The sequence below is a fragment of the Rhinolophus ferrumequinum genome, chromosome 22 (assembly GCF_004115265.2).
Source record: "Rhinolophus ferrumequinum isolate MPI-CBG mRhiFer1 chromosome 22, mRhiFer1_v1.p, whole genome shotgun sequence".
NCBI classification, from domain to species: domain Eukaryota; kingdom Metazoa; phylum Chordata; class Mammalia; order Chiroptera; family Rhinolophidae; genus Rhinolophus; species Rhinolophus ferrumequinum.
In genome coordinates this window covers 29,605,164-29,628,203 of record NC_046305.1, presented here as the reverse complement: position 1 = coordinate 29,628,203, position 23,040 = coordinate 29,605,164, and the positions used below count along the sequence as shown (strand labels likewise).

Below are 23,040 nucleotides of genomic sequence, written 5' to 3'. Positions count from 1 at the left end.
TGTGCTTGGTGATTTGCTTTGTTCTGAAACTGCCCTGCCGGGGCTCAGCTTGTGAGGCACGGTCAGCAGATCGGAAATCTCCCGCCCGCACCCATACACACACAAACTGAAGAAGTGCTCTGAGACTCAGGTGTACTGGACAAGGGGCTGGTGGGGCTACTCTCAGTGTGCATACGTGCAGACAAGGGCAGAAACTGCACTGACTTTGTAAAAACTATCATCCAGACCCCTCAGGCCCACGCATTTAAGTCTGCAGTCCCAAAGTCACTCTGGGCACCAGGTGACCGGCTCTGCCTGCACAATAAGCAGGGGGCTCTTTGGTACAGCAGAGGACAACCTGGACATTGCTTGGTGGGCTCAGGCCGAGACTGTCGCTGCTTTTTGTTTTGCTTTGTTTTGTGTTGTTTTGCTTTGTCTTTATATCTTTGATATCTTTGCCTGTGACGAGTGGGGGTTATCGGCTGTTTTTTGCATGTGAATGTATTTGATTTTTTTCTTTGCTGTTGTCGTTGCTGTTGTGCTTGGTGATTTGCTTTGTGCTGAAACTGTCCTGCTGGGGCCCAGCTTGAGAGGCACGGGATTCAGCATATCCAGGGGCCAACTCCAGACCAAACCGGAGTGCTGCCGGGTTTGACCTCCAGATCACACACCCAGAGGGGTTTCTCTGCAGGCACTGGAACCCATAGAGGCCAAACCACATTTGGGTGGTCAACCCTCACGCAGCAGAGCGCCCTGCGGGGGGCAGAGCCAAGTGTCACAACGGGTCAGCCCAGGAGTTAACCCCACCTACTCACAAGCAAAAAGTAATTAAAGATCTTCTTGAACGGGACAGTGTACACAACACAAGAGTCACCTTTGGAGCACACGCAGAGGAGGACGACGCTGTGCGAGTCAAATATAAAGGACACATACTACATACTCCCTCCGCCTACAGTAACAAAATGAACAGAGAAAAATTAACAGGAGAAAATGTCCGAAGTGTATTATATGAACGTACATTTGAGGGTGCCATAATGAGACACCCAAAAAGCATGAGCATCTGGTAACCAAGAAAGACTGGAACACCTGACAAACAAATTCCTCTAAGACAACCCAAAACAATGGGACAGAAGGGAGAATCCAGCAGAACAACTTTTTGCCTGGATCCTTCCTATCTACCATATGTTCTTTTTTATAACTTTCTTCTTTTTTTGTTAAAATTTTATTGAGGTGACATTGGTTAGTAAAATTACATAACGTTCAGGTGTACAATTTTGTAATACATCATCTATATATCACATTGTGTGTTCACCACCCAAAGTCAGTTCTTCTCCCGTTTACTCTCATCTACCACGCCCTCACCCCTTACCCTCCGGTAACCACTAAACTATTGTCTGTGTCTATGAGTTTTTGTTTCTTTGTCTTGTTTCTTTGTTGCTTTCAACTTATATTCCACATATCAGTGAAATCATATGGTTTACAGCTTTTTTTGTGTGACCTATTTTGCTTAACATAATAATCTCAAGATCCATCCATGTTGTCGCAAATGGCACTATTTCATCTTTTCTTATGGCAGAATACTATTCCATCGTGAATATATACCACATCTTCTTTATCCAATCATTTATTGAAGGACACTTTGGTTATTTCCATATCTCAGCCACTGTAAATAAAGCTGCAATGAACATCTGAGCACATATATCTTTACAGATAAATGTTTTCATATTTTTTTGGGTAGATACTCAGGAGAGGGATTGCTGGGTCATATGGGTAATTCTATTCTTAATTTTTTGAGTAACCTCCACACTGCCTTCCATAGTGGCTGCACCAATCTGCATTCCCACAAACAGTGTATAAGGGTTCCTTTTTCTCCACAGCCTCTCCAGCACTTGTTATTATTTGTCTTGTTCATGATAGCCATTCTAACTGTTGTGAGGTGATATCTCACTGTGTTTTTTATTTACATTTCTCTGATGATTAGTGACATTGAGCATCTTTTCATACATCTGTTGGCTAGCTGTATGTCCTCTTTGGAGAAATATCTATTCAGGTCCTCTGCCCATTTATTAATTAATTGGTTTTGTTGTTGTTGTTGTTGAGTTGTATGAGTTCCTTATATATTTTGGATATTAGCCCCTTATTGGAGGCGTTGTTTGCAAGAGTCTTCTCCCATTCAGTTGGTTGCCTCTTTACGTTATTGATGGTTTCTTTTGCTGTGCAGAAGCTTTTTAGTTTGATATAGTCCCATTCATTTCTTTTCCTTCCCTATTGAGGTCAAATTAATAAAATCTTCTTTGAACCCAAGGTCCATAAGTTTAGTACCTATGTTTTCTTCTATGCAGTTTATTGTTTCAGGTCTTATGTTTAGGTCTTTGATCCATTTTGAGTTAATTTTGTTAACGGTGACACTTAACAGTCTCACATCATTCTTTTGCACTTTTCCAATTCCCCCAGCACCATTTATTGAAGAGGCTGTCTTTTCTCCATTGTATGTTTTTGGCTTCTTTGTTGAAAATTAATTGTCCATATTTACGTCAGTTTATTTCTGGGTTTCCAATTCTATTCTGTTTTTCTGTGGGTCTGTTTCTCTGCCAATACCATGCTGTTTTCATTATTGTTGCTCTGTAGTACAAGCTAAAGTCAGGGAGTGTAATACCTCCAGCATTGCTGTTTTTCTTTAGGATTGCTTTGACTATTTGGGGTTTTTTGTGGCTCCATACCAATCTGATGATTTTTTGTTCTATTTCTTTAAAACTTGTCATTGGGATTTTGATTGGGATTGCATTAAATATGTATATTGCTTTGGGTAATATGGCCATTTTAACTATGTTGATTTTCCCAATTCATGAGCGTGAGATGTCTTTCTATTTCTATTTCTTTTTGTCTCCTTTAATTTATTTTAAAAATGTCTTATATTGTTCAGTGTATAGGTCCTTTACAACCTTGGTTAAGTTTATTCGTAGGTATTTTATTCTTTTTGTTGTAATTGCAAAAGGAATTGTTTTGTGTGTTTGGGTTTTGTTAAAATTTTTTTTTCTGAGATTTCATTGTTAGTATATAGGAATGCAATGGAAGTTTGTACATTGATTTCATAGGCAACAGCTTTACTATGTTTGTTGCTTTTAATAGCTTTTTGGTGGCATCTTTAGGGTTTTCTATATATAGCATCATGTCATCTGCAAAAGTGACAATTTAACTTCTTCATTCCCTATGTGGATGGTTTTATGTCTTTCTCTTGCCTGATTGCTCTGGCTAGGACTTCCAATACTATGTTGAAAAACAGTGGTGATAAGGGATAGCCCTGTCTCGTTCCTGAACATAGAGCAAAGGGATTCAGTTTTTCACCATTAATTATGATATTAGCTGAGGGTTTGTCATACATGGCCTTCGTTATATTAAGGTATTTTCATTCTAAACCCATTTTTATAAAGTGTTTTAATCATAAATGGATGTTGTATCTTGTCAAATGCTTTTCCTGCATCTATTGATATAATCATGTGATTTTTGTCCTTAATTTTGTCTGTGTGGTGTATCATATTCATCGATTTGCATATGTTGAATCGTCTTGTGCCCCTGGGATGAAACCCACTTGGTCGTGATGTATAATCTTTTTAATGCATTGTTGCATTAGATTTGTTAGAATTTTGTTTAAGATATCTGTATCAGTATTCATCAGAGATATTGGTCTGTAATTTTCTTTTTTGTGTGTTAGTCTTACCAGGATTTGGTATCAGGGTAACATTGGCCTCATAAAATGAGTTAGGGATTGTTGTTTCTGCTTCAAATTTTTTGGAAGAGTTTAAGTAGGACAGGTATTTCATCCCCTTGGAATGTTTGGTAGAATTCACTATTGAAGCCATCTGGTCCTGGACTTTTGCCTTTGGGAAGGTTTTGGATGACTGATTCAATTTCCTTACTATTGATCGGTCTATTTAGATTTTCCAATTCTTCGTGATTCAGCCTTGGAAGGCTATATGTTTCTAAGAACTGTACATTTCTTCTAGGTTATTGAATTTTGTGGCATATAGTCCTTCATAGTATTCTTGGATGATCCTTTGTATTTCTGTGGCATCCGTGGTAACTTCTCCCTTTCATTTCTGATTTTGTTTATTTGTGTCTTTTCTCTTTTTATCTTAGTGAGTCTAGTCAAGGGTTTGTCAATTTTATTAATCTTTTCAAAGAACCAGCTCTTTGTTGCATTAATTTTTTCTGTTGTCTTTTTGTTCTCTATTTCATTTAGTTCTGCTCTGACTTTTATTATTTCCTTCCTTCTGCTTATTTTGGGTTTCATTTGTACTTCCTTTGTTAGTTCTTTAAGGTGTAATATTAGGTTGCTTATCTGGGATTTTTCTTGTTTTTTGAGATCGGCCTTTAATGTCCCTCATTACTAGCTTTGCTCCATCCCAATAATTTTGATAAGATGTATTTTCATTCTTATTTGTTTCCATGTATTTTTTTTTATCTCTCCTCTTATTTCTTCTTTGACCCAGTCATTTTTTAAAAGTATGTTGTTTAATCTCCACATATTTGTGGTGTTTCCTGCTTTCTTTTTGCAGTTGATATTCAATTTCAAAGACTTGCTTGGGATGATTTCAATCTCCTTAAATTTGTTGTGGCTAGTTTTATGTCCCAATATATGGTCTATCCCTGAGAATGTTCCATGTATACTAGAAAAGAATATATACTCATAGTCTGATGTTCTAGGATGAATGCTCTACAAATGTCAATTATGTCCATTTTGTCTAGTGTGTCATTTAGGGATGGTATTTTTGTATTTATTTCTGTTTGAATGATCTATCCATAGCTGACAATGATGTATTTAGGTCCCTTACTATAATTGTGTTTTGGTCAATTTCTCCATTTAGTTCGGTTAGTAGTTGCTTTATATATTTCAGGACTCCTTTTTGGGGGAATAAATATTAATGACTGTTATGTCTTCTTGTTCCATAGTCCCTTTTATCATTAAAAAATGTCCATCTTTGTGTCTTGTGACTTTTTTCACCCTGAGGTCTGTTTCATCTGATATCAGTATGGCCACACCTACTCTTCTCTGAATACCATTTGCTTGGAATGTCAATTTCCACCCTTTCACTTTGAGTCTGTGTATGTCTTTGTAGCTGAGATGTATCTCTTGGAGGCAGCATATGATTGGGTTTAGTTTTTTGATCTAATCTGCCACTATGTGCCATTTTATTGGTGAATTCAGTCCATTGTCCATTTTCATTTAGGGTGATTATTGATATATGAGGATTTCCTATCATTCTACCTTTTTTTTTGGGTAGGTTGGCATCTCCATTGTGTCTTTGCTTTTTTGTTGCTGTCTGTTATTTTAATGTGGTGGTATTTTATGATTTTCCACTCTGTTTCTTCTTTTTTTATGTTATATATTTCAGTTCTGCATTTTTTTGAGTGGTCACCATTGTTTATGTAAAAAAAAAAGTTTTATATTTAGAGTATTCCATTTTTTTCAGCATGCTTCCTTTCTCCATTCCCTTTTGTCAGTTCAGACTTTTACTCTCTCCCCTTTTATACTTTTGTTGTCACAAATTATCCCTACTTATGCTGTGAGTTGATTTTTGTGTTACAATAGCAAGTAGTCTTTTCCCTATTTTTTTTCAAATGTTTTTTCTTCTTTACCCTGTGTGTTATGTTTAAGTGTATAATGTCCTATTTGGTGTAGAGGTTGCCACTTCCTGCTTCTGTCTGTTTGTAATACTACTCATGGATTTGTATTCTTTTGCTTTTTTTGTTTCCGCTCGAATAGTGTCTTTCAATATTTCTTGTAATGCAGGTCATGTTTTAGAAAATTCCCTCAGCTTCTGAATGTCAGGAAATGTCTTTATTCCCCCTTCATATCTAAAGGAGATCTTTGTTGGGTATATAATTTCTCTCTTTCAATAGTTTGAATGTTTGATTCCATTCCCTCCTGGCTTGTAGAGTTTTTGCTAAAAATCTGATGATAATCTAATGGGCTTTTCTTTGTAGGTTACTGTCTTTTCCCCGGATGCCTTGAGGATTCTTTCTTTGTTGTTAATTTTTGACATCTTCAATGCAACGTGCCTTGGAGAAGGTCTGTTGGGATTGAGGTAATTAGGTGTTGTATTGGCTTCTTGGATTTGAGGATCCAGTGCTTTCCACAAGTTTGAGAAGTTCTCATCGACTCTTTGTTTGAATATACGCTCTTTTCCCTTCTTCCTTTCTTCTCCTTCTGGTATACCCATTACTTTTACGTTGCTCTTTTTGATGGAGTCAGGAAGTTCTTGTAGAGTTCTTTCATTTCTTTTAACTCTCAAGTCACTCTCTTCTTCCATCTATGTCATTTCCAGATTTCTGTCCTTGATGTCACTGATTCTTTCCTCCATCTTGCCACCTGTGTTACCTAAGCTTTCTATTTCATTCTTCATTTCTTTTACTGAATGTTTAATCTCCAGAAATTCTATTTGGTTTATTTTAAAATTTCAATCTCTTTGGTAACATGTTCATTTTGTTCTTTGATTGTGTTTCAGATTCCATTAAAACTGCCTGTCTTTGTTTTCTTTCATGTCGTTGAGTTTTTTTAGAACTGCAATCTTGAATTCTCTGTTATGTAAGTGACATATTTCCTTGTCTTTGAGTTCATTTTCTGGAGACATTTCATTTTCTTTCTGACCTACCTTATTACCTTGGTCCTTCGTGGTAATTCATGAATTATTATTTCTCTTCCTAGGCATCAACAAGAGTGAGTTCTGCCACAGTTTGATAGGAAGAGGTCTTTCTTTTGTTTTCCAGTAGGTGTTGATGGAATGTTGTATTTTCTCTTCTGCTGTAGCTCTTTATTCTTTGTCACATTGTAGTGTTATATTTTCTCTGCACCATTCTGGTTTCTCACGTGATGGGGTGGAGTTGTCCCTGGAAAGTGGCCTTCTCCTCTGTGAGCAGGTCTCCTGTGTCCTAGGGTACTGCCTCCATGGGGGAATGTGGAGAGCTTTTGAAGTTCCAAAGATCTTCCTGCAACCTTATTCAGAGCCTGTGTGTCTCCATGTGTCTGGTTGCCCCTGCAGTGATCCACCCAGATAGGTGGGGACGGGGGCTGGGTAGGTTGTGAGAGGTGGCTCTGAGCAATGGTGTGGACCAGTCCAGCATTTCTTGCCCCTACAGTTCTTTCCCTTTTGCCAGAATTATTTGTACTTGAATCTGTGGCTGTGGAGCTGCAGTTCTCAGATGTGTAAATATTCTATTTTTTTCGATCTGATATTGCTACCATTTCTTCTGTTGTCTGCTTCTAGGACTGGGAGGTTGGGGGTTGGGTGAGCTCTGGGAGAGTGAGGAGACTGACCCAGTCCTCTGCTTGGCAGCGAGGGCTTAAACCACCGTTTTCACCCTTCCTCATTTAGTCTTTGCTCCGAAGTCTCTGCCACGAGCACTGGGTTCAGCCCTTTTATATGCTGATCCTTCAGGTGGGAGTGTGGGGTGCACTTCCTTCTCCCGTGACTGTGGTAAGCTCCAGAATGCAAGGAGCTCTAAGTTCACATCTCTGCACTTTCCCCTTCTTTCTTCTCCTGCTCACCCAATTGGCCCACCTTTAGATGATTCCAGTTGCAGGTCTTTCAGGCATGCCTCTGTGCCATTGCAAGGAGTTTTTTTTTGTTGTTGAATTATAGCTGTTCAATATGTTGTAAATTCCAGGGGAGATTTCAAGAAGCACTCCTCACACCACCATTTCTGTGATGTAATCCCTGTCTACCATACTTAATTCAAATTAGGCTAAGGTGACAATCCTAAAGTGAATAAGAAATGATTTCCTCCTGATGCAGGCCTTTTTATCTGAATTCCTGTAGTTGGGACGGGGGAGGTTCCAAAGTTCTTTCTGTGTCTTGTTTCTTAACAACCAGCTTGAAATCAGTATTCTAAACGGCACAGTTTGGGTTGGCAAAACTTTGATTTCTCTCAGTTGGATAAAGTTTTTGCCCTGGTCCGGTTTCACTGAAGTGTAGTAGAAAGTCTCATGCCCAACTTGCATCTTTTTAGGGGTGGTCTCAAGACTTTACCTCACCCATATGACTACTGTAGCCAAAGCCCTTGGGAATCAACTCATCCAATGTTCTGGGAAGCTCAAGTATCAACCTCCATTTCACTCCTTAATTTTCAATTCTTATTTTTTTGTTTGTTTCTTGAAGATTTCCTTATTATTTTGTAAGGTTAGTGTATATATGTATAAATAATTTTTAAAAGTATAACTTACCAGTATACCTATGTGTTTTGGAACAATTTTTTTTGTTTCATGTCTTCTGTCTTGCAAACTATCTAAATAAATAAAAGCGTCTTGCTGGTCTTACACACAGAAATCTAATTGTCAATTGGTGAGGCAATGCTTTAGGATTTAAAATTTAGTCAAGGTGTTGAACAGTGCTTAGAATTAATGGATAGGCTGATTAGGCAGCAGTGCTGATAAAATAGAACACCATGGGAACTCAGATTAAGATAAAGAGAGCAATATGGAGCCATGGAAAAGTAAGAAATGAGGACAAGTGTGGAGGAAAATAGGGGTTGTACGGAAAGTAATCACATAAGGTGATCTGATCATAAATTTCTAACCGGGCAGGTCATGGTGGATATAACAGACATATAACTTTTTAGTAAAAGGTTTGTCTTTGCCTTAAGAAAGCCCTGTTCACTGTTCTGTGCATCTAGGTCAACACACCTTTGAAATAAGCTATAACCACCCACAAAGAGCACATAATCTTGTTAACTGTCCTATAATCCAATCCACACCTTGCTTTTTCTCATCTATGTAATCTTAATTTCAAATGCATAAGAAGCTGTAAAATTGTTATGCTCCAGAGCATTTGAGATCTTGCTCCCTGACATATTGTCCTCAATTTGGCTCAAATAAATTCTTACAAAATTCTCTACAAGTTTGCATGTTTCTTACATCAACATTTACTTGGTGTAGTCAGCAGATTTCTGAAGAAGCCCACTGTGGATGGAAAAGGGTTTAACCTGACAAGCTCAGGAGACTGAAAATAACCACATAGGATGGTGTAAACATAAAAATTCCTAATTAAGGTGGGCCATGGTGGCAAATCACATCTTTAGCCTGTAGCTTCCTTGACAAAGGTCAATCTTTATCTTAAGTGAGCCTGTCTATTGTCTTTTTGCATCTAGGATAACATGCTCTTGGAGTGTCGGTAATCCTTTTCCAGACCAGAGCAGGAAACTACAGAATCCCTCATTATTATTCTTGTCCCCTGATTACCATCTATATGCAGAATCCCTCATTATTATTCTTGTCCCCTGATTACCATCTATATGTGCTGTAAAAAAAGTGAACAATTAACTATCCTGTAACTCACCTATGTAAAATAAGTACCTGTCTCTCCAATTTACTTTTTTTTGCAATGAACATATCTCTAATTTACTTTTATCCAATCCCACATATTTCCCTGCTTTGCCTTCTCCCACCCCCTTAATCGACCACAAATGGATTTCATGTAAGCCTCCTCCTTTGATTCTACATATAAAATAAGCTGCAAACCACCATTTTGTGAAACATTTCCTCAGTCTGTTGAGATTATTGCTTCTTGGCTATTGTCAGTTTGGCTCAAATAAACTCTTATAAGCTTTCTCTTAGGGTGGATTTTTTTTGTTGACATCACTCAGGATTATGCTGTGGACCAGGACCCAGTACTAAGTATGAACAAGGGCCTATTATGCCCCACTGACGCCCCGCTTTGAATCAGGTGAACTTGGGTGAGTTTCTCTTGGAATTATAAGTCCCCCTGCATTAAATAGCAAGCCATGACTTTATTTGATCTGTTCTCCAAAACTACTCAAAGTGAATAAGGGTTGATATAACCCAGAGAAAGCAACCAAAACAAACAAAAAAATGTGTCACTGCTTTTAATTTTGGCTTTTTAATTGGATTGCTTACTGAAAATATGAACAAAATCTTTGCTGGTTAAATGAGAGACTGAATTCTCTTTAGCTCCAAAAGAGAAACGACACTTGCTTCCCCAACTTGAATAGCCAATGGGGTGGCAATAGCTATCCAGACCCCCAAATACAGAGTGTTGGTGCCACCAGGTATGCAGTGAACTAATGCAGCCAATCCCAGAGAAGTCCAAGCCCCAGGAAGAAGGGCAGTGCACCCTGGAATGCATTCACTCTAAGAAAGCTCTCACTGACACTTGCTTCGGTATTCTTAGGTGACTAAGACTCTTTTTGGGGTTGCCTGAGGAAAAATTTTCTCCAGGGCATAAAGCAGTCCTATAGGGATACCCATAATGATGTAGGTGATGTTGGATTTGCTGGCAGTTTCTGGGTGTGGGCCGGGATCGTGTATCGTGAAGATGAAGGATGGAAACACGGACCAGGGAGAGGCAAAAAGTTTTAAAAAGAGGATAGTTTATTAGAGGCAGGAGGAGAGGTTGCAGCTCCCGAGCGGGAGGGAATCCCAAATGGGGGTGTCCCATGACTGAGGCAAAAGCTCTTACTTTTATACCTTCCCTTGCCTGCTTGGGGAAGGGGAGCTGTTGGAGAAGGGAACTGTTTGAAGAAGGGAACTGGTGCCTTCTAATGAAATTCATCTACCAGGTTGGTTTTGCTTGCCCATGCTAAAGGAATTAACAAAGTAACCCACTCTTTATCTATCAGATCTGCTCCCTTTGTCAGGCCAAAATGAATTTTATGATTAATCTCAAGGCCTTGTTACATTATGTCCTGGAGCGAAGGAGTGATTTTAAAACCTGAAGTTTTAAGATATGGCTGTCTTTTGTTTATTCCACCAGGGACATCCCTGTCTACCTAGGGACATGCTAACTCTCCTGTATCAATAACATTTTGTTTGTCAGGAGATGTGCATATAAAGTTTGGTTTCCCTAGAAGTTTGCTCAGACTCTACGATCTCAAAATTAACATGGGAAATCATGCCTTTGAGTAAGACAAACCCCATGACAGTCAGCCTCCCATCTTAATACTAACATGGTCAAGATGAGAATACTTTGATACTTCTCAATTAATTTTTTCATGCACAATTAGAAAAAGCCAGCTATAAAATTATACAGAATGAATGGAAATCATATTTAATTGGTCGCTGGAAGCTTCAAAAAAAGGATTTAGATAAATGGATAAACCTATGATGTTATTGGTGTCAAACCAATTCTTTGATGTATTAAAAATGGCTGTCTTTATTTCAAAATGAGGCAGGTCATTTGTGTTAAGCCATATGTAGACCAGGAACAGAAACCTTATCTTAAAACCCATCTTGTCTTGATCCTGTCTTTCTTTAGCTCCTAGGGGCCTGTGATCAGTTGGCCTGTGTGGGCCTGGGGCCAGGGTGTGGCACTGGAGGGCTTGGTGAGGCCCTGAAACCCTTTGTCAATGAAAATCCCCTGAAGCATTGAAGGGGGAACAGCCTCCTTTACCACTTCCTATAAAACTCCATACCCCTCTTTGCTCGGGGAGGTTATGGTCTTTTCTAGCCTGACCTCCTGCAGCTCAAACATGCCAAATAAATTCTAATAGGCCAATTTTGGTCTCCCACAATTCATTCCTCTGGCCATACCTAACAATTTGACTTGGAACTTGACTTGTCAAGAATAGATATATATTGTAATTGCCTCCAAAACAAAATTTGGATCAAACTGTTCTGTTTGTGTCTGTCTGTATATGTCTACATATGCATGTCGTAAATGTGAGATAATTTTCTACCTCCAGATGGTATTGTTAAAATTAATTTAAAGGTAAACACTTGTAAGAATTGGGTATTCTAAAATTCTCAGAAATATAGAAATTAACTCAAATATTTTTCAAATTCTGATATCTAAGATTAATCCTTAGTAAACAAAAGCTAGCTTAAGTTTGTTGGTTTAAGTAAAACAGACATGTCTTTATTTTTCCTGGATTTTACAAAAGTAAGTCCATGTTAATAACTGACATTTCTGTCTATTAAAAATGTTTCTAGAGGTTATGAATTGTCCAAGCTGAAGAATGCTAATTGGTTATTTCTTAATTTTCATTAGACATTGAGGTTTTAAGTGTTAAAATCTCAATATATATAGGAAAAACTTTCTGGTGTTCCAGAAGGGCCCCTGGAATACCTCAAAAGATTTGAAATTGCATGGGAAGCATTGTAAAATGAGTGATGAAAACTTGTAGGATAAAACAATGGTTGTAAATTAAATAAGTAAGTCAGGGCTATGGGAAACTCAAGATAGCCACTTGGTTTTTCTGGCTCCCAGACAACCCTTTCTCCTCCTTTTCCCCCCAGTTTTTCCATTCATTTATGCTTCATAGTGATGGAGAAACTGACCTTAAAATGGTTCCCTGCCACGTGGAACTGAGCTGAAATGGTGGCCTGCGTGGAGAGAGAAGTCCCCAGTCTAAAGCCCCAGGCCACTTCCGCATAACCCCCTCCAAGCCACACCTTGAGTCAATCACCAGGCGGCATCTTCCCCCACTCAAGGAAGTCCCCAACCCATAAAAACCTGCTCAAAACTTTGCTAGGTGCTCAGTCTTTTGGGAAGGATCCTGCTGAGCCCACTGGTGTAATAAAGCTGACTCTCCTAACTCTCGGAGTGCCGCTTGGGTTCTTCCGATCTTTGATTCTGTAACAATGGTACATTTAAGCTGGACTTAGATGAAGGAGCTTATGAGCTCACATTATTGAAAGGAGGCATTTTACACTATTGCTAAATTTTGATAGAGTCACTTCAGAAAATGCCATGTTGGTAACCACTTCTTTTCACAGCTAGCTTCCAGTTAGGGATTTGTGATCAGATCACCTAATGAGGTTACTTTCTGTAGAAACTCTTTTTCATCCATAGTAAATCAAAATGATAGTGAACACAGATCCAGTCAAAGAATGCTAACGTTGAAGTGGAATTAGAGAGCATCAAGTTCTTTTAATCCAGTCATTTTACAATGGGGAAGCAGACCTGGAATGGTAATCAATGCATTCCAGCTAAGAGTTTATCTTTGCTCTCAGGATGGAACTTTTCTCATTGTTGTAAATATGAGAGGGGGTTGGACACAAAATAAAGGTAGGGACTGCTGTTGGAAGCCAGAAAGTGTAGAGACTAACTTGAAGAAGTGCTGATGGGGAAATGAAAGGTGCAGAGCAGTCATGTGGTTCTCAGAGGTTTTCTCAAATAGGGAAGTGGGCAGAGAGCAAGGTTTCTGTTGGCAGAAAGGGGGATGATAGAGTGTGTGACTGTGTGGGATGTGGACATGCCATCAGAGTTCTGAGGAGAGTTCTCTCTGTAATAGGACAAAATCACTCATGGAGGTAAACTTGGGAAGTGCCAGATAAGAGCCTAAGCAAAGGTGAACATGAGCATGCCTTTTGGCCTGAGCATCAATGAGGCAAGAAGCAAGAACCTGGGAGAAGACTGGTGACAGAGGAAGAGCACTGGGCTTCCCAAGGTTAGCCTGGACCCTCTAGTCAGGCATGTTTCTAATCATAGTATGCTCCACCCATCTGAGATTATTCTTTTGTGATCATATCTGTCTACAGGGCTTACACTTTATATAAATTTCAGATTCTTGGATCTGTGTTCATAAGTATTCTCTAGTACAGATAGTCTGTCAGTTTCCCTTCTCACAGAGCCCATTCTCCCCACCTTCCTTTTTGTTGGGAATTAAGATATATGAGCCTTTGTGTATAAAACTGACATACTTCGGAGTTTGGATTATTTTTCATAAAAGTAACTGAAAGTAATTATTTCCAAAAAAGTAATTGAGCTTAGATGGTTTTTCATAAAAGCATGAGCCTGACGTGGTGGGATTTACATTTTATGTAGCAATTCTGAAGCAGAGTGCTGAATAGATTATGAAGAGTATTTGGATTGCAACGTACATCTAAGGTATTATGGCAGTAACCCAGGTGACACTGGAAATGTTGACATTGTTGACATTGGAAATGCCCAAACCTGTAGAGAAGTTTTATAAGAGTTCATATAAACTAAATTGAGGACATATGCCAGGGAGCAAGATTTTAAATGCTCTGGAGAATAACATTTTTTCAGTTTCTTCTATGCATTTGAAAGTAAGGAGGGAAAGTCAGGAAGACTACATGGATGTGGGAGAAAGCCAGGTGGGGATTGGATTACTGTATAGGTAACAAGATTAGATTATGTGCTTTTTTGAGGGTAGTTAAGCTTATTTCAAAGGTGTGATAACCTAGATGCACAGAAACAACGGACAGGGCTTGCTTAAAACAAAGACAAACACTTTACTAAAAAGTTATATGCCCGTGGTGTGATTACCCACCATGACCTGCCCAGTTAGAAATTTATGATCAGATCACCCTGTGAGGTTACTGTCCATACAAGTTTTTTTTTTTTCATCCACAACTAAATGTCAGTGAGGATAGAGAGGAAGAGACAGATTTTACAAATTATGAAGAAAAATAACATGGTGACTGTAGAGGGTAAAGGAAGAATGCAGGTTTCTAGGTTTCTGTTTAGTTGCATGGGTATTGCCATATCATAGAATGAAGCTGATACTTATTCTAGTTCCCCTGAAGGAGAATTTTCCCTAAATACTTTTTGTTTCTTTCCTTACTCCTTATTCTTTCTTTTTAAAATTTTTTTTCTAATGGGGAATATTGGGGAACAGTGTGTTTTTCCAGGACCCATCAGCTCCATGTCAAGTCATTGTTTTCACTCTAGTTGTGGAGGGTGAAGCTTAGCTCCAGTTCAAGTCGTTGCTTTCAATGTAGTTGTGGAAGGCATAGCACACTGGACCATGTGGGAATTGAACCGTCGACCTTGGTGTTATGAGCACTGCTCTCTAACCACTGAGCAAATCAGCTGCCCCTACTCCTCATTCTTTCTAATGAAAATAAAGTGACGTATCTCAGTGGTGAGTATAGGAGAAAAGGTGGGTACATAATTTGTCTCCATATCTTCTCACCCTTCATTTCTGGAGCCAGGTTGTTCTCAGAAGTGTCAATTCTGGTCTCCTCCTCTGTGCCCTGATTCTTACAAGAACAGGGCCTCAGGTGGGGAGGATTAGGGGTTTCCCAGCATTTCCTGAACTAAATGAGTGTATTAGCCTGGCCAGTCTGCTCTAACAAAATATAATACCAAGGACTGGGGGGCTTAAGCCAGACATTTATTTTTTCATAGTTCTTGAGACTAAGACAATTTGGTTTTTGGTGAAGGCTCTCTTCCTGGCTTGCAGAAAGTTGCCTTCTTGACATGTCCTCACATGACCTTTCCTCAGTGCATGTGGAGAGAGTGACCACTCTCTGGTGTTTCTTCTTATAAGGCCCCCCTCTTATGACCTCATTTAAACTTAATTACTTTCTTAGAGGCCCTATCTCCAAATAGGGCTTCAACATAAGAATTTTGGGGGAACACAAGTAATCAGTTTTTAACAGTAAGTCCACTTCATTTGGAGTTCAATACCAGCAAGATTACTGGCATTACACACTTAATGGAAATTCTCCAGAAGATTTATCTAGAAGCTTTATGCAAAGTTGACAATATGATCCACACTCGTACGTCTCATGCTCTATATCTTTATTTCATTTGGGTCTGAATTCAGGAGGGGGGAAGGATACAAGTTACTAGGTTCTATAACATTAGTATAGATAGGTTGTGTTGTAGTTATAAATAAGTGAGCATCTTAGAGGTTATCCCAGCAAAGTTTATTTCTCCTGCAGGCAAACTCCATGTGGATCTGGCAGCCCTTCTCTGTCTTGTATCTCTGCCATCTGGAACAGGTGACCTTCAAGCTGGCACTACAGGGCAAGATGATCAGATGAGATGTTTTACATGGTCAAGCCTGGAGATGCCTTACATCTCCAGTACAGCACATCCCATTGCCCAGCACTCAGTCACTTGGCCCTAACCCAATTACAAGGGAGTTGGAGGATTGTGTTTTTCCAGTAGGCCCACAGGGGGGAAATGTGATAAATATATAAACTCTAGCTACATCATCTATAGCTTCTTAAATCACAAAACAAGAGTTTGCCCTTGACAAAGAGAGTCAGGCAAAGATGAGATCTGGTGCTTATGAGTGATTTGGGTGGGGCTTAAACTGTGTATAGTTCTTGGAGGAGTTTATAGTTCATAGAAATAGTCAAATATCTGTGGCCATAATAGAAAGGGCTCATTGAGTGTAACTTCTAGCCTCATTATTACTGTTGACAAATATGAATGAGAGATAATGTTAGAGTGGAGTTTTAAGTGACTGCTCTCTGCATTCAGTAATTACTTCAAGTTTTTAATAGATATTATACTAATGAACATGTAGCCTGGATATTAAAAAGATTTTGTGTTTATGTATTCACACACATTAACTAGTCAGAACTATTGACAAATCACCAACTACTTCTCAAATGGATTACTTAAATAAACTTATATTAACAAATGTTACCCGTTTCTGACAATGTATTTTTATCAGATCACAAAATTTAACTTCAGCATGGACTTTTAATGTCTCCCCATGTATCCTCTTGAAAAGCTTCATTTTCTGACTACCATAATCCAACACAGCTGTACAATGCACAGATTGAAAAGCAAACTGCTCTTCTGAGACTTCAAATTATAGACACCTTAGGGGTTAAGCAGTCAAAATGTCTCTCTAGAGAATATGAGAATATGGTTCTGAACAGGCTTATATCTGGGATTCTAGATACTGAAATGGCAATCATCACAATACATTTTAATTCTTGGTTTACATGTATTTCTTCTAGAGGTTCACAATGTAATCACTCCTATCAAGGAGTTTTAAACTATAGAAGTACACGTAAACCAAGAATTAAAATGCATTATGATGATTGCCATTTCAGTATCTAGAATCTCAGATATGTACAAACCATGTGTTGATTGGGGTTTTGGTGAGTGAATATATAAGTTAAACTCAATAGAAGGGCTTATTCTTTGTATTTTTCATGGTCTTATGAACTCTGGGAAGGCTGCAATTTTATCTTTAAGAAGAGCTGGCTATCATTTATACAGTTGCATGAGGAAATCATAGGAGATTGGAGAAAGCAAATTTTCAAATTGTTAAATGTGCCAGTGAAAATCAAGAAATGATAAAGGTGGAAAAATAAGGGGTGAATGGAGAAGAGAATACTGTGAGGATATTCTAAAGGGGAAGAGTAGAACAGACCACCCAGAAGAGGAGGGCATAATGGAGCCTGGAGACAGAGTTGAGTGAAGAAACTTGAAGAATTGTGATTTGTTAAACAAGCTGGCCCAGGGAAGCCAAGTCATTTCTGTTTTTTATTTTAGAGATGAGATGCAAGTCCCAGAGAGGTGAAGTGACCTTTCAATGTCACATACATCTTTGTCCATGGCATTTGAGGAGGGGAAATTGACAGGGTGGAGGCGAGTGTTAAGGATAGTAGCTGGAATTCAGACAAGAGAAAATAACCTTAGGTCAGAGCTGGAAAGGAAATGAGAAATCAAGTAGGAGGCCCAAGGTTGAGGGAAGCAGCAGATTTTCTTTGTTGCAGTCAGTGGTTGGTGGGGAGGTTGTCAGTTGGTGGAAACGGAAGTCAGAATAGAGATATTGAGGGGTAAGTTTGCTAAGAAAAGAGTGAAAAAAAGAAACATCTGCAAGCAATATGCTGTTTTTGCAACTTGCAATGTTAGCTGGTCTGTCAAGCGGTGACAATGCAGACGGTAAGAACATCTGTCAGGGGGCTCAGGTGATAAACTTTCCCAAGATGGACCTGGATTCTAAGGATACCGAGTGTTTACAATCTGAGCATTCCATCTCCAGGTCCAGGGTGGTGGTAGAGGATGGGGCCCTGTATCATGAAAAGATAATTGTTAAACCAGTCATAATGTTTCTCTCTCTCTGGTAACAGGTTCATTTTCCATTTTCTCTCCTTCCTGTCTTTTTTCTGTAAACTACCTGATCTACCACCCATAGCAGTTCAGGAACATACCTCATTCCATCTCATCCAGATCTCATCCTTTGCCAACCAATCCTGGGCACAAAATCAGGGCTCAGGTTGGCTGGATGAATTGCAAACTCATGGCTGGGAGAGTAAAAATGGCACAATAATTTTCCTGTACACCTGGTCCAAGGGTAATTTCAGCAATGAGGAGTTGAAAGACCTGGAGCTATTATTTCGTGTTTATTTCATTGGATTAACTCGGGAGATTCAAGACTACACCAGTGAATTGCAGTATGAATGTAAGTTCAATCTACTCAATTAAGTGATTCTTCAAAAAGTTCTTTTCTTGGGAAACATTCTCACACCTTTCTGGGTCATTTTGCATTATTACTAGCCCACCATAAAACTCTTTATGCATAAACTTCTTGGGGGTTATTCCAGATGTTGACTCCTCAAGATTTCCTAGACTCGTGCTTCTTCTGGACTGCTCTTTTCCTATGCTTTTTTAAAAAAATGTTTCCCCAGTGGCCCCCTTTCTATGGCCTAAAACCCAGATGCACACAATCATGCAACTCTTTGCTTGATTCCCTTAAAAATCTGATCTCTTCCTCCATTTAAAGGTGTATATCCATAGTCCAACAAAAATTTTGATTCATTTAATGCACCCTGGAAATATGTACTTCCATCTCCTTCACATGGGTTCCTCCCCATGCCTCTCAACCTATATCATGTACCTCCCTTATCATTTCCCCAAACTTCTTCAAATCAAACTCTTAATTCTTGGAATTTGTCTCTTATGCTCCCTTCCCCATCGTGCCAATTTTTCTCTTCCTTGTTCCTGATCAAATGTATCTTTGGCTCATTCTCACACCCATATAAAACTTTCTTCTTGCTCCACTTTTTTATAAGGCCTTAGGTTCTTATATAGTTTCTCTCCTTTTTTCGTTAATCTCTCCTTCTCCTTTTTCCCTCTTCCCAGATCCATTTGAAGTACAGGTAACAGTGGGCTGTGAGCTACATTCTAGAGATGTTGCAAAAGGTTTCTTCCGGGTAGCTTATCAAGGATCAGATTTCCTGAGTTTCCAAAACATGTCATGGGTGCCATCTCCAGAGGGTGACAGTAGGGCCCAAAATGTCTGCTATGTAATCAATCAGTATGAAGACATCAAGGAAACAGTGCACAGCCTCATCAGCGACACCTGTCCCCGATTTATCTTGGGTCTCCTTTATGCAGGGAAGATGGATCTCCAGAAACAAGGTTAGTTCAACACCTTTCTCTAAGATTTTTATATATAAGTCTTGCCCCTTCCCACTATTTCCTTCAAATTTAGGATAAGAAAGCATTCAAGAGGGAGACGGGTTGCTGGGCAAAACATTCCTAGAGGAGGATAATATATGCATATTAATGAGGATAATTTGTCTCTAAGCTGTTTTGTTAGAGTCTTCCTCTGAATACCTTTTATGCCCTCTGCAGTGAAGCCAGAGGCCTGGCTGTCCAGTAGCCCCATCCTTGGCTCTAGCCAGCTATTTCTGGTTTGTCATGTCTCTGGCTTCTACCCAAAGCCTATCTGGGTGATGTGGATGCGAGGTGAACAGGAGCAGCCAGGCACTCAGCAAGGTGAAGTCCTGCCCAATGTTGATGGGACATGGTATCTTCGGGTGACTCTGGATGTGGAGGCTGAGGAGGCAGCTGGCCTGTCTTGCCAGGTAAAACACAGCAGTCTAGGAAACCAGGACATCATTCTCTACTGGGGTAAGTATGATTGGATCTATAAGTGTGAGAAGATGATTCTTGAGCCTAGAGAGTAGTGCAGAGGAAAGTTTCATGATGCCAGAACTAGGTGAGAGAGATATCAAGAAGAAATGAATACAGGTAATTCCAGAAATGTAGAAATAAAACATGAATGGCATTCAGATGTAAGAGATTTGAGGGGAGATGAGGAACCATCCCTTAGCAGGAGTGGGAATAGACTAAGTAGGGTGGTTGATAGGACTCATACCCAATGCACATGTTAAGGTGGGGAAATCAGCAAATAAAGTAGAATTGGCATTGGGTTTGAAATGGCATCCATGTGTCTCTCCAATATTCACAGGACATCACCTTTCCATGAATTGGATCCTGTTGGCAGTGATAGCACCCCTAATGCTTTCGATAGTCTTTGCATTATGGTTTAAGAAGCGCTGGTGAGTTCTTTGTATTTCCTCCTTGCTTCCCAATTTCTTATCCTCATTTTTACTTCTTAGCTTTCATCTCTTGACCACTCCCTCTCATCCTCAATTACCACCTCCAACTTATCTAGAGTTTTCCTCCATTTCTCTTCTTTCTCAGCTCATATCAAGACATCCCATGAGATTCCTCACAACGTCTTTCTCATTGTAATGAGAACTCAAGAGCCAGAAGTCTAGGACAACAGAGTGATGCCATTCTTTCTACTCTCCACTTAAATTTCCCCCCCGTTTCTGCATTATGATCATTTGTTAATGCAAGCTAATTTAATTTCTGTATCTTTATGTGGACTGCCTACCTTGTAATTTCCATTTGTTCAGTAGTACTCAACCTTCAAGCCCATTTCTGATGTCATATCCTCCAGAGGTCTTCCCTGATCCATAAGAAGGAAGCAGTCTCCTCCTTGAGTGAACCCAGATAGCACTTCAACCATATTCTGCTACACGTACACATCACTTCTTACCCTACATTGTTACTTAGGTCTTTCTTCCCCTTACAATATTTAACTCCTTTGGGACAATGATCATGGCAAAGGCGCCTTTCTGCATGTAATATGTGCTTGGTGAAAATCAAACTAAAACAAACAAACAAAAGGCATATCCAAGTTGGATTAACTGTCATGTTGATAGTCTTTTCTCATTATATTCATTCCTTACATCATTGTAGTATTTGAAACATTGATGTTTCCCTTCTTAATTACTTGGTCAAGAAATTCCCCACTCTTTTTGTTCCATCGTGTTCTTCCTAAACTCTTAAAGAAAACTGCAGCTTTGCCCCTTGCCACATTTATTTTCTAAATACAGCAAGCTACCTCTTTTCAACTTGTTCCAAACACAAAAAGAGAAAGAGTGTGTAGGCCATTGTGAAGGATAGTGGGGCAGATGTGTCACTGACGGTCAAGGAAAAGAAGAAAGAGAGCTGGTCCTCAGGACTAATGTGGGATCAAAGCACGGGATGTAAACAGAAGACAAATCCCCCAAAGGGTGGTGCTATCTGAGATACACTTGCCTAGACTTCGGTCCCCTTAAGTTCTATTTACTAATTTAAGTAATATTTGTTAAGCATTGAGTATGAGACAGGCACATACAACTTGTAAACTTGTGGGGGAGAAAACAACCAAAATTGTACCACCTACCTGAAGTTGGAATGTTTACTTCTTTAGTCTGTTCATGTCCTTTTTACTGGTTACATTTTTTTGTATCTTCTTAATTTTTTTGAATCAACTTTATGGATGTATAATTTATATACATCTATTTTAAGTTTACAGTTCCATTCATTTTGACAAATGTATACACCCATATAAACATGACTACAGACAAAATATAGAATATTTCCATTACCCCAATACCCCTCATATTCATTTGCAATTAAACCCACTGCCCTTGGTATCCGTGCAACTACTGATATGCTTTGTGTTGGTTAAGCTTGGATTTCTCTTTTCTATAATTTTATTAAAATGGAATAAACTGTATGTACTTTTTATATCTGGCATGTTTCCCCACCTAGCATATGGTTATAAGACATTTGTGTTGCTTATCCACATATTTGTAGTCGATTCCTTTTTATTGCTCAATAGAAGTCCATATATGAATGTCCTATAATATACATATTTTTAAATCCATCCACTCTTTGTTCATTTGGTGTGTCTAGTTTGAGGCTCTTCAAATAAAGTCATTATTGTTTTTTTGCTTTTTATGTGTTTTTTTGGTTACCTGCATGGACAAGTTCTATAGATTCTGGATGCTTTACAGTTTGTAACCACTGATGTCTCTGCCTTTTTTTTTTTTTTTTAATATAGGTCTCTTCTTTCCTTCCCTCCTTCTTCCTTCTCTTTTCTTCTCCCTCTCCCTTCTCTCTTTCTCTCTCTCTTCCCTTTTCTCTTCTTCTTCTCTCTCTCTTTCTTTTTTTTCCCCTCCTTCCTTTTGTCTCTCCCCTCCTCCCTCTCTTTGCTTCTCCATTTTCTCTCCTTCCTGGCTTCCCAGGAGTCACTCCTAAGTCAACATAGACCAGTGGTAGCTAGTCAGATATTGTGCCTTTGCACCTTAAACTGGTAAGGTTTTCATCTTTTGCTGAGGGAATATATGTGGATTAGCACACACATTAACCATTCAAGCAGTTTCCAAATCTGCCCTAGCTTCTGCTTTTTCTATAGGCAAAGCCTCACGTTTTACCATATATAAGTACATACTGTGGCCCTCTTTGGTCTCTCCTTAGTGTGTGTGAAGCTTCCAAACCTCCAGGAACAAGTAGGAGCTTGTCAAAGTCCACTATGTCTGTCTCATTTTCCAAATATCTTTGTTAAGTTTTGGCTGATGTCTTATTCAACTCAACCAGAATTGCAGTCTCAGGCAGCTGTAATGTTGCCCTTTGATTTTTGCCATCAATTGCTATTGTTCTCTACAACCTCCCTGGCCATGGGCCCTCTTTATGGAGTCACAAATTGGGTGTACACTTCTGCAAAAGCAAGTCTGCTGGTGGTCTTCAGCCCATAGCATCACCACGCCAGGGGAGGGATGGGAGAGGCCCCAGGTTAAATTGCCACCAGGTTAAATTGTTTTTGCTGAGGTTCAGGTAGTTCTTGAATAAGCACTTCTCAATTGCTGTGTGTCTTTGGTCATTTTCCAGAATTCTGAAATGGTTTATTTTTAAAATTTTGTCCAGTATTATCATTGATGTTTGGGGAAAGAATTTGCTGAGCTCTATACTCTGCCATTCTGGATTGCCTGCTCCATGTAGACGTTTTGTAACATTATAAATAAAAAAAAGAACAAGAGTTTCAGTTTCTAAAAATTGAAAGCAATTTCAACAGTGAACACAACCATTTATCAAGTTGGTGATATGCCACAAATCAGGGACTATTTCAATTGAATTTAAAGCATGAAAATTTGCTTATCCCCTAGCTTCAGAAAACAAAAATTGTTTTCAATAATCATATTGCTGATGATAGAGTTATTATAAGATTATACTCATATAGTTTAGTGATATATGAGTGTATAGG

General features: G+C 39.0%; 2 protein-coding genes across 2 annotated transcripts in view; both read left to right on the top strand.

Annotated features, from left to right (window-relative positions):
- The window catches only part of LOC117015265 (T-cell surface glycoprotein CD1b-1-like), a 54,526-nt gene that overhangs the window by 21,510 nt on the left and 9,976 nt on the right, over positions 1 to 23,040 (top strand). The gene's annotated exons all lie outside the window — the stretch shown is intronic.
- CD1C (CD1c molecule) lies at positions 17,384 to 21,692 on the top strand. Its single transcript, XM_033093821.1, has 6 exons — positions 17,384 to 17,594; positions 17,848 to 18,114; positions 18,795 to 19,073; positions 19,290 to 19,568; positions 19,909 to 19,999; positions 20,145 to 21,692. Exons 1-6 carry the CDS (start codon positions 17,537 to 17,539, stop codon positions 20,164 to 20,166), a joined length of 996 nt encoding a protein of 331 aa, XP_032949712.1. The 5' UTR covers positions 17,384 to 17,536; the 3' UTR covers positions 20,167 to 21,692.

What these genes read in the sequence shown, in the direction of transcription:
- CD1C (XM_033093821.1), top strand. Translation starts at nt 17,537, where the DNA reads ATGCTGTTTTTGCAACTTGCAATGTTAGCTGGTCTGTCAAGCGGTGAC. An exon ending in CAGTGAATTGCAGTATGAAT is followed by an intron (nt 18,115 to 18,794) that starts GTAAGTTCAATC and finishes CCCTCTTCCCAG; the next exon opens with ATCCATTTGAAGTACAGGTA. An exon ending in TTATGGTTTAAGAAGCGCTG is followed by an intron (nt 20,000 to 20,144) that starts GTGAGTTCTTTG and finishes CTTCTTTCTCAG; the next exon opens with CTCATATCAAGACATCCCAT.